We start from the raw sequence: 12,019 nt of genomic DNA, 5'->3' as shown, positions 1-12,019 counted from the left end.
GTTTAGACAATCATTACGAACTTGCGTGCGCGCACACACACACACACACACGCACGCACACACACACACACACACACACACACACACACACACACACACGCACACACACACACACACACACACACATACACACAACACGCACACACACACAACACGCACACACACGCATGGAGGCGTCCCCGGGAGGCGTCCCCTTATGTTACATTCACAACTTGGGATATTTTATACCCCGTAGGGCTGGATTTGATCCATGGCTTAAAGGTTGCCTATGAGGTCCGCGGACAGATCTCAGAACAGCACGTTGTAATCATAAAATAAGTCTCTCTCCGTTGACTGTATAAAGTCAATACAACAACAAAATCGGGCTGTTAGCTGGGATATAGCGGAAACATCTCACGGGAATCTATTTAATTTTGGACATTTGTCCTCACTGTGCCGTTCCCAGCCATTTTGCAAGCTCGTGTGAGTGAGGTGCGTGGTAGACACGGTGGAGCACTTGTCGTCCTGTGTTGTCATCATTTTTACGCACAAGACAATATGAGAAATAAGCCGTGTCATACTTCACAGGGCCCCCCATTCATACACGGAGCCGCTATTTGGAAAGTGTTATTGTCTCAAACAGCAGTATTTGTCAAATGTGACCAGGAAAACTAGGCTACTATAAGTGAAATGAAGTGACGTGTGACGCCAATACAACGTTTCCACAGCTGCATAAAACCATTGGCTTGCATTGAGGGTTTTGGAGAAATAGGTTCGCTGACAACTTAGGATAATAAATGTTTCGCTTTCAGACGGATATCTCAAACGTGAAATCGCACCCAGCTGCTTGTGTAAAGCAAACAAATAGCCCCCGTGTTAGGAGTCCTCCACTTGTGGTTTGATGAATGAAACTAGACAAAGGTAAATGGTTATTTAACTCATTTCGTAGTAACACTTTGGTAACCGGAGTTTCCGAAATTACAGAGACACAAATGGGGCCCATAGTGTGCCACATATCCATCTCCCTTACCCACCGCAGCTATAGTCCAATCTGACAGTGCATTTACTTCCCTCTTTATGCACTTTGTACTTTTTCTTTTCTTTAATAATAAAGTACTAATAATGTTTTTATTCAAGGAATTTGATGATGCATGTCTATGATACATATAGCTTTATTATTTGAGGTGTTGCATAATGTACTAATTTGTCAAAGAATCGAGAATGGTCCACAGTCTAAATAAAAAATATCACTTTTCCCAGACTCCTCGTGTTTCGCTTGTATTGCCTTTACTGAAACGTTAATTAGCAACACATGCCACCATTTCGACTATTTTTGAACTATTGCTTTATATAGCCTGTGATGTGGCAACTGTATAACCGAATGCTCTCAGCAAGAGGATAAAAGATAGATACTCTAGAGGGATTTAGAATACATTATGTGGAGAGAACCAGCTGAAAGCTGCGTTTAATAACCAAACAAACAATTAAGTCCAGAGCCACATAAAACAAAAACGACCTGGACTGTTGCGATGGCCTTGGTGATGCCATATACATTCTCTTTGAACAACAAACATTTATTCGCACATTCAGCTTTCCTCGCCGTCCAGGAAACGATGCTCTGGATTATTCCCCAAAACACAACAGTTAAAGACAAACACGCTAAACAATTCCAGTGCTTCAGTAATAATCTTTTAGCGTTTTAGAGGTCGGTAATGTGTGTATATTGTTCAGTTGTGTTTAAATTCAGCATATTATGCCTCCAGTACCAAGCAGAAAGGAAAGGCTCAATTACCTCATTATTCTGCAACTTACACCTGACCTAAAGCTCCGGGAGAATCGTACCCATAATAAAGAAACAACGATCCAACCTGACGAAATATCACATCCATGTTTGTACAGTGGCTTAGGCAACAACAAGGCGTCTGACAAGTGACCCAGTGCTACAGACAGGTCGATTGGGAGCTAATAGGTACAATATGCCTGAACAGACTCATGAGAATGAAAACTGTATCCCTGTGAGAGAGCATTTGAGGACAACCTAAAGCACAACCTATAGTAGGCTATCATTCCAGCACGAGTGAGAACTAATTAATACCTTAATATTGTAGCCTTTGAACGAGACAGACAATATAAACAAATAACACACTGGCACAAATACCCCTCCCCCAATCCTATAAGACAGATAACAAATATGGCGATATCAAATTGCGACATTGCAACGCGCTACATGCAGTTCAGCTCCCGTCCTCCTGTCCCTCATCGCTGCCAGTCAGCAGATGAAGATGTGAGCAATATGGCACACAAGCAACACGTCTGATGATGAAGAAGGGGGACTAACAGGCACATGTAATAATTGTCACACCGAAACCCCATTTTCTTCTTAACGCGATCCAATCTATCACATTTTGCGAGTGTAACGCTGTAATGGCAGTGAGGGTAGATCCAGATCCATGACTGGGCTTCCTGTGTCATTTTGTGGAGTACATGGAGACAAAACGAACATAGAGAGACAGACCAATGCAAGGACAGAAACTCCATGTGACCCATCTAACACGTTGAGGACTTATCGATGTACTCATTACATTCTGAATGTATCAGGCAAACCAAGGCCACATCTCTTTCTGTCTCCCTCACAACACACACACACACACACACACACACACACACACACACACACACACACACACACACACACACACACATACACACACACACACACGTGCCTTCCATCTCACACGTTTCCCCTCTCATTTGTCTGTGCACTAGCGCTCTCTCTCTCTCTCTCTCTCTCTCTCTCTCTCTCTCTCTCTCTCTCTCTCTCTCTCTTTCTCTCCCTCCCTCTCCTTCCTCCTCTCTATTCCCACACAATGCATCACCCTCGGTGTTCCTATCGACTGGCTTACATGCTGTAAAATACATTTTCCAGATTGATCACGCATATCACAGCAGCTTTGCAGCGGGGCCTAACCCTTTTGCCAAATGACGCCCACATCAATATTGAGGTATGCACTATCAAGGCAGAGTTTTTAAGAACGGGGGAGAGGGGGATATTGTTTGGTTTGTGAGGAATCACCTTGATTAAGCCACATGAGGTAGGATAGAGGTGGCTCTGTGTGGTGCGCAGGCTTTCCTCACTGTCTGGGAAAAAAATTAAACATTAATACGCTCACAGGCTGGCAGAGAGCTTACTAGTTCCTCGTGTACAGCCTTCCCTCCTTTGTGTTAGCAATGTCAGTTATCTCCGTGAGTGTGAAAATGTAAAGTATGCAACCATTGTTTCATTACCACACTTAATCCCGTGTTTCACCTCGTTTTCGGTGGTATTGGCGTATTTGAGAGAGGCACAATTCAGAATTATGTTTCAGTATAAGGCAATGCAGAACAGTGACTCGGTAACTGTAGACTGCGCTTGCGCTCAGGAGCCCACAGAGACAAGAGATTCCCCCTGATGATATAAAATAAGACCGAGAATCTTGATATTTACTTCCAGGAAAATGCTTGAGAATGAGACATTGTTGCCTATTTCTTTTTTAATAGTACAGTCACCATCACACAACTTCATCAACCGACCCTTCTGCAAAAAGCTGCATCATGGAGTAAGCAAATTGAAGGCAACAACCAATAAAATTCAAGAAACAATGAAAATATTCAAGACGAAACAAACAAAATGTATTTGAAATGATATATTAAAAGTGCTTTTGATTTTCATGTCTCTCCTTTGACTGATGATCGACTCCACACGCACTCAGGGTCCGGGGAATGGCGCCCCAGACGTCCTCTCAGTTAAAATGTCCTGGAGGTCAGTTTGCTGCTGTTGCAGGTCCATCGTATCAATTGGGAAAAAAGTTCAACCATCAGTGGTGATATTGTCATAGCGATTAGACTGTTTCTTATTTGTCTAAATTTCTTTATTTTTCTGTTTTTAAATTCTCACTTCAATTTTAATTCTTGGAGAACATAGCTTCGACAACATATATCGCACTCATTATAAGAAGCAAAAGGTTATATCAAAAAATTATTAGTATAGAATCACAGAAACCCTGGTTTAGAACCAGAAAAAATACAAAACAGAGAGGTACATAGACACAGGACATTTCTTATAATTGCTTGGAAACATTATTTTCCCGCTAAGTCTTGATTCTTTTTTTCTTACTGCGCATATGATGTTTTTCATTTTATTTGTATTTTTTACAAAAAAGGAAAATAAAGACTAGTATTTTACAAAATGAAGAGTATTGTTCTTGACGATGAGGGTGGATTTACACAGGTGTAAAGTCCAGTTCCAATATTTTTCTGTACATAATGTATTCCATCTCAGTCCCAGAAGACAGAAAAAAAAAGTAATGTCTTCCAAGTTTTTCAGAAAAGGTCCTATATATAGTCTTCTTGGAGGAGGATGGGGTGAGGGGTGCTGAATTTTGGTCCTTTTTTTCCTCTCTTTTTCCCACTTTCATATTAGGATCATTGGATGGACATGTAAGGCCAGTTGAAGCTGCTCCCGGATAATAGCATATCCCTGATGAGGGTTTCAATAGGAGTTTTACCTACCAAGCGGACGAAGAACAGCTGCTCGATTACCGACGATGAGACCGTGCGCAGAGAGGGCAGCCGCAGCAGGAGCTTCCCAAAGCGGCTGGGCTGGTTCGGGTACTGGCTCCTCACGTACTCCTCCAGGGCGCACTGAGATTTCTCCTGCAGGCTCTCGATGTGAGCAGCATCCGACAGGCCGCAAGCGTCTGCGAAACACACACCAAAAACACTGTGGTCAGGCTCGACACGTCTCTGAAACCCCAAGGTACGACATGTTATGGAAAAGTCTCTCAATCGGATTTTATTTTGGTCTTAAACCTCAACATGTCGCGGAACAAGTGAAACAATATTGGCTAAAAATATATTATTAAGGTATTATATTATTATTAAAACATATCAGACTCTTAGGTCACCAAGCTTTCAAATAAACAGTGGCAAATATACATTTAACTTTGTCTTCATATATCATTTTAAATATAGGCTATAGCACTCAAATTACTCTGCAGACAATTCCACTTAATATTTTCTTTACAAAATATGAACACAAAAGCACATGGTCAATTTTAGCCTCACGGCTTAGCTGTGACAAGCGCACACCTTGCCATGCCCAGTTTTAATTCCTGCAGAAGCACTCTGTTATCATTCAACATCGGCCTTTACGTACTATTGACAAAGTGGAATGAACAAACACACTGCCCAAACATGCTACATCACACTGAGCGAGTGGGACTGTCACGCAGAATAAACAAGGGGCTTTCTGCTGAAGCAGGGGATGCACAATTCAGTGAAGGGTATCTCTGCCTGCTCTAACAACAACCAACAAGAATATAGAGTTAAATGTCATGAAAACAGTGTTGTTAACGTGTAGAGGAAGAATTGACGGGACAATGGAGCGAAGGCAAAAGGTATAGGGTACAGGCCTAAAGGCCGATGCTCTTGATGTCTGAACTCTGGGGATTCAAGTATAAGGAAACATAAACGGCACTGATGAATCTGAAATTACACCGGATGTAATGTGACCTAATTACTCTGCAGTAAGCTGTTAAGTCATTTCGCCGCTCTTCTCTCCATAGACCACTTTTGCCCTGTTTTTCAATGGAGCCTATAGGACAGGCCGCTGGAAGCAATCATATTTATTAGATGAGGTGAAGTCAATAGTCACGCAGAAGCGACAGAAAATGTCAGAAAATGAGCGTATGCAACACGCAGGCGAGACGTGTGTTTTGGTGCACACTGGTGGTTTATGCAGCCTTGTGCAGCCACGCTTAACTATAGACAAATCATATAAGGCTTGTTAGTGTCGTACAATGTCCTGTTATAAAAAGACGGTTTTTTTTTTACACAATCCAAGCATGCGTGTTCTATAAACTGCTGTAAATGCAAGCAGCATAACCGCTGGCATATATGGTCCCACGCAGTTTAGGCTGTCCTCAACATATTCTGTATTGAGCCATGCATGCTTTTGTAAAGACTACACAAGGAAGACAGCTTCAGTTTTCAAGCACTAATACATTAAACACAGGACATAGGCTTTTAAGCCTACTCGTGATTCCTCCGTGCTATAACTCACTATGGCCAGACACAATAACCTTATGAACCCGGGGGCAACGCTGAGATCTTGGGGTGATTTACTGTGACCTTATTCCGGCCGGTCAAAGCCCCATGTATGCAAATCCCTTTGGATTAACGCTGAGTGTCCCTTTTTAAAATCTACAGCAATCAATAATGTTGAAATTAATTACATTTAGAAATATCAGGTAAAATAGCAGATAATAATGCTTGAATGTTGCAATGCTGCGATGTAGAGAGTTGCATTTGAAGGCATGTGTCGAGAGAAAGCTGGTCAAAGACACCCAATAGTTCTCCATCAGACCTGCCTGCAACCCTGCACCCCACTACCCATACTGAGACAAGGGAGCAGATTCTTCCAGATTCGCAAACGACTATTTCTGTGGTAGTTTAGCAAAGGCACACACTGCAGCGTGGATAAAGACTTAGTGTAAGACAATGATCCAGACCTGAACTCTGGTGAAATAATGTAGCCTGTCCACCATTCTGTATGCATCACATACTGACAAGACTGGTGTTATTAAAGGCAAACAATCCACGCTGGTCTTGGCAACGTGCCACATGACTTGTTATAACCAACACCAGTTGTTGCCTATCAACCTAACTAAATGATCTGCTAGAAAATAGAGGTCGTTAAGAAGTTTATTTTGGTAATCTGGGATGAATTTGTGAAACGCAGGGCAATAGGACAATGTGGTCAAATATGTGCACACGGTAAAGTGAATCAAACAGGATGTCACATCACTTAATAAGTACGTAACTGAGGCAAAGTATTTATTTGAGTTAAAACATATATGTACCTAACAGTATGCCTTCAAATTGTTGCGTGTCAAAGTTGCCAAACCCCAAAAACTGAAAAAGTAGTTATTGTGGGTCTTACTAAAAAAAATAGAAAAATAAAAAGTTCTCTAACTGAAGGAAAACCTATGTGGTAATGTCACATTCGCAAAAAAATAAAAAATATAATTAAAGATGGTTCCTATACATTTGGTGAGCACTCAAGAGTTTAGATAATTTAGATCCTAACTATACACATCTTATTATTACTTTATAAATATTGCGTTGGATTATGTATCAATAATATAATAAAAAACAGTAGATGTATGCATGTATGCAGTTGTACATCAATGTGACATTAGGTAAATAATAAACAATAATTATTGAAATATGGACAAGTGCAACTATTCAATATAAAATTGAGTTATGAAGCTTTCTAGCGATATTGAAAGTGATGAAAATTTCAATATAACTCCAAATCTGAAAACTACGGTAAAACTGAATATTTTATCACGAACGTGTCCAATTATAGGATATGTATAACCATGAGACGGATTTTTTTAATGGGCCAAATGTGAGACAATGAAGTCAAAACTTTGAGGTTAGTTTTTAAGTAGTTTGGGGCCTGACTTTCCTATTCCTTCCAATCACCACAAGCCTCCCTTGACATAACGGGCCTAATGGCACCACGCGTACACAACTACCTCCAAAATATCTAAATTACGCACCGAGAGTAAATGAGGACCTTTAAGACCTTACCCCAGTCACCTATCAATTAAGCTATAACAATATAAGTTACTTTTGGAAATTTCGGCTGGTGTCCTTTCAACACGTGTGGAACAAAAGAAACTATCCTCAATAACTTAGAAAACTAGTCAGCTGACATGAATCTATTAACAATCTATAGCAGTGCTGCTCTGAGTCATACAGCAGCGATGCATTGACATATGAGTCAACTTCCATCAGCCTTTTTGATCTCAGTCTGCTAAGGATTATTTCCTGCCCCCAAGACATGTGTTTGTGCACGCAAAACAAGGATAAAAGCATGCACCAACACTCATAAATGCATCAGCTGTCATATATCATTCTGTGATAGACTATTTCATCTTTACGCTCGATTATTTGACACCTGTTCCAAAATTTATGGACGCGAACCTACAGTCTCGCTCTCGGCTCAGACGTGTTCAAGAAAGTTTAAACTCAACAATTATAAAATATTTACATATATGAGATTGTCAATTATATCCGATTTAAAGTGCATTTAACTGAGTGTTACAGTAACAAACTTGATGCGCTCACTCAATCTGGATTTGTTTACACGTTTTATGCTGCGGCTACAACTGACATGGGAATGCATGTAAGTGGATATGTAGCAAGCTGTTTACAAAATAGCTATTCCATCGGCAACGCAAACATCTCGTAAACTCAGATTTGTGACCAGCCTATACTTGACAGCCATATTCTTGACGCCACAGTGTTTCGCCCAGCGAGCCTCGCTCAGTGCCCCCTGTTAACATTACAGCAACTAGGCCTCATTTGATTATAGACGTTTTCCTATGTGACATGTCGGACACCCACCTGATGTAAAAAGCACGATGGCCTTGAGGCAGCTGTACTCTGCCGAGTCTACGTGCAGGGTCTTAAGCTTCTCCACTTGTTCCTGGAAGATCCGGATGTGATCCATGAAAGCCACAACACGGTCCGCGGACATCGGGGAGGCGTGGAGGCCCGCAGCGGCGAGCAGAGGGGCCACATGCAGAGGCATGGAGCACTGGGCTGCGTTAAGCACAAACAACTCGCTCCACGTCAGCCTGAGAAGGGACACCTGGTCGGTGATCTGCAGGTCGGGAAAGAAAGGGATGTTTCTCGCCCACTCCACGGCGCTGAAGAGCAAACGAGCCGCCAGCTCGCAGATGTTCTCGATGCCCATGATATTGTTGGGCTGCATGCACTGGCTCCCGTACCGGGACGTCGGATAAGGCTCGGCCCGCAGCAATAACGAGATGTATCCGGACAGATAGCAGTGGCCATTCAGAGGGTCCCCGTTCGTCAGCGCGTACTGGCCTGGGTTGGGCTGAGTTGGAGGCATTCGTCCTCGCTGAACCGCTAACAAAAAGAAAGAGAAAAAAGAGGAAATGTGCATCCAGGACTGATAAACATTGTTCATGAGTAGTAAAGCCGTAAAGCAAGCTAAAGCTAGTGTGTTTCTCTTCAGTAAAACGGCATGCCCTGAAATCTAAATTCAGCACGCTTTTCAAAACATTTTGACTAGTGAATGCCGTTTTGTAAGAGTAAATGATTATGTCGACAGCATAAACATCTCATCAAAACAGATGTGCTGTATCCCTCAACCTGCACACTGTTTGCATTTGTATTTAGGGTTGCACGCTACATGGATTGTATGCAAAATGAAAATACAATCACATTTATACAGCAAACACACATTTTCTGTTATACAAAGGTACATTTAACAAATGTATTATCACGGGTATTTCAAGGCGTAATTGTATATTGTATGCAGCAACCTAGTTATAATACTTTACATATTTATATTTATTTACGAGCGGTTTTGTTTATATTAACAATAATTCATTGTGGCCAAACATATTACAAATCGGATTGATAATTACTATTTGATTCAATCACATTTACACATTTTACCCACATCAAAAGTTCAGCTGGGAATAAAAGGAATTCAGCTATTGTTTAATATTAAAAAATAAAATATTAATGTTACTCAGGGCACATTATACTTGGGCTTGTACTTTTCTTTCACAAACCGTAGATTTTGAATAAGGGATGTTTGCATGAGTTGGAATAGAACACTTGACATAGAAAGTAAAGTTATACGGCCTGTAATGCACCAGGCAAAACAATGAGCCATGAACAACTTAAGCGGCATTATTCAGTGTGTCTGAGCTGTCTAGTCAGCATAAGGAGCTAGAGCGAGACGTGGGTTTGTAGTGTGTTCATTTTACATTCACACACAGATTACAAACCCGTCTGTACAATTATAAATTAGTAAACTGCATTTACTTATAGAAGGGACTATTAACCTTGCCCATTGTACACACACACACACACACACACACGCACACGCACACGCACACACACACACACACACACACACACACACACACACACACACACACAGACAGACAGACAGACATACAGGCACACACACATACACAACCCCTCTTCTGTTCAAAAACCTATACATAAAAAGGGCCTGCTGGATAGAATGCCTTTGCTTGATAATAGTACAATTTACACTGCAAGGAAAGCAAAATAAGAGGATCAGCTAGACGAGCCGCTTTGTTCAAGCGACACGCATTGACGAGCAGAACCGCTGTGGCTGCACTGGCCTTTGCCTCTCTAACATAGGCAGAAAGACTAACCATTCATGCAAACATCCCTGAAAAACATGGATGGAGACTGCAGTATGCTCAGCCATATGCCTTTGACCTTAATACAACATGGCAGTCGTGTTCGTCTGCTACTAGGATGCGTAATCATGAGTGGCTTTTAAAATATATTCACCTTCCCGCCGCATTCCCACTTTTAAACATTTCTTCAGCCGGCAGTATTGGCACTGATTTCGGTGGTGCTGGTCAATGGGACAGTTCCTGTTGGCACGACATGAGTACGTTAAGTTCCTCCGTACACTCCTCTTGAAGAAACTTTTGCATCCCTCGCAGGTGAACTGGCCATAGTGTTTGCCGCTCGATTTGTCTCCGCAAACCACACATTCAATATGCTGCTGACTCTGTCCAGAATTTTGACTCCCCTTCTCCCCGGCAGTCCCCGGTGTGGACGGGGGTCCCGGCTGGCTAGGGGTCTGCGGAGTGTGCGGCGCCGCTGACGCCGTCTGCTGCTGCTCCCTCGCCGGCTGCGCTGCTGGGTTGGGGCCGCTCGGAGGTCCTCCGGCCACGTCTTCCTGCGGATCTCTCCAGACGCTAACTACCATTGCCATATCTCGGCCCCTGAAAGTGCTATAAAGCGAAATGATCGCCGGTGTTTACGAAGAGTAGAATGGGGAAAAAAGGAGATCTCAAAAGACGGGGCAGTGCAAAGTCAAATCGGAACACGCAATCTCATATGGGGTAAGAAGGAGAGTAGAACGCGATCAATACATTCAAAATACAGGAGGGCGATTGAATATGCACCCGATCAGGATATGCAAGTATCGGGAGGCCAGTTCCAAGGTAAATTGCAGTCAGCCATTCAGGAGTCCCTGATCTTGTAGGAAAGCCAGAGTCCAGTCGTAACAAATTGCAGTTTGATATAAAATAGCCACAAAGGGAAGGCAGGAGCGATTCACATGGACGCAGGAACGAGTAAAAAAACCTTTTGCTGGAAAGACACGCGATCCAAAGTGCTGCGGAGATAAATTCCTTTCTCTTTTCTTCCCCGTGCTCCTTTACACTCCCGTCTTCGTCGTTTAGGAGTGGAGGAAAAACTGAAGAGCCGGATTTTTACATCTATTTTCTTAAATAAGCCTCATCATCTCGCCCAGCAGCGAAAGAAAACCGCGTCGCCGAATGAAGTGCCCATGTATAGTTTCACCTCTCTCCAGCAGGAGGAATGGAGATACGAAGAGAAAAGATAAAAAAGAAGACCAACAGCAACAACTAATAGAATATGCAAGAAGAAGGAGAGACCCAAAAATGAATGCGCTTAAACGGGAGGACCAGCAGAGCAATGTTTCCGAAACGGGGGATCTGCGCGAATGTCTGTATATAGTGAACTTTGACACTACTATTGAAACTGACACGTTTCTATGGAGATCGCTGCGCCTTATATGGTGCTCATGTCAAGGAGCCAAGAGAGGGGCTGCTGGAGACTGATAATCAAAGGCGACTGACTGGCCAGAGCCCTGCATAGAGGAGGAGGAGAGGAGGAGAGGGGGGAGATAGGGAGAGAGAGAAAATGGGAGGCTAAGGTTATAGCCAAGCCCTCTCTTTCTCTCCATTGGTTAGAGTCCCCCTCCGTTCATTCACTGCAAAAAATGTCCACCTCGAGAAGTCATCGGGTCCCGTGTTCAAATCTTGAAATGTTATATTTCTTCTAAAAACACAGTAGAAAAAAACAAGTGCAGATTATAGACACCCGCTTGTTTCCAATCGCAGTCCGTTTCGTTTGAAGAATATGTAAGTGTCAATAA

At 42.5% G+C, this 12,019-nt stretch overlaps 1 protein-coding gene across 1 annotated transcript; it reads right to left on the bottom strand.

Annotated features, from left to right (window-relative positions):
* Positions 1-3,489: 3,489 nt before the first annotated feature.
* nr2f1a (nuclear receptor subfamily 2, group F, member 1a) lies at positions 3,490-11,718 on the bottom strand. The gene is made up of 3 exons (XM_068703461.1): positions 10,396-11,718; positions 8,434-8,961; positions 3,490-4,715 (listed from the first exon to the last, which is right to left on the bottom strand). The coding sequence occupies exons 1-3, from the start codon at positions 10,826-10,828 to the stop codon at positions 4,441-4,443; spliced, it is 1,236 nt and encodes a 411-aa protein (XP_068559562.1). The 5' UTR covers positions 10,829-11,718; the 3' UTR covers positions 3,490-4,440.
* Between the last annotated feature and the right edge of the window lie 301 nt (positions 11,719-12,019).

This window comes from Cebidichthys violaceus, unplaced genomic scaffold, assembly GCF_023349555.1.
Source record: "Cebidichthys violaceus isolate CVI_PGR_0920_01 unplaced genomic scaffold, fCebVio1.0.p SCAF_9, whole genome shotgun sequence".
NCBI lineage: Eukaryota > Metazoa > Chordata > Actinopteri > Perciformes > Stichaeidae > Cebidichthys > Cebidichthys violaceus.
The sequence above is the reverse complement of the archived record's forward strand: the minus strand, read 5'-3'. Positions and strand labels throughout refer to the sequence as shown.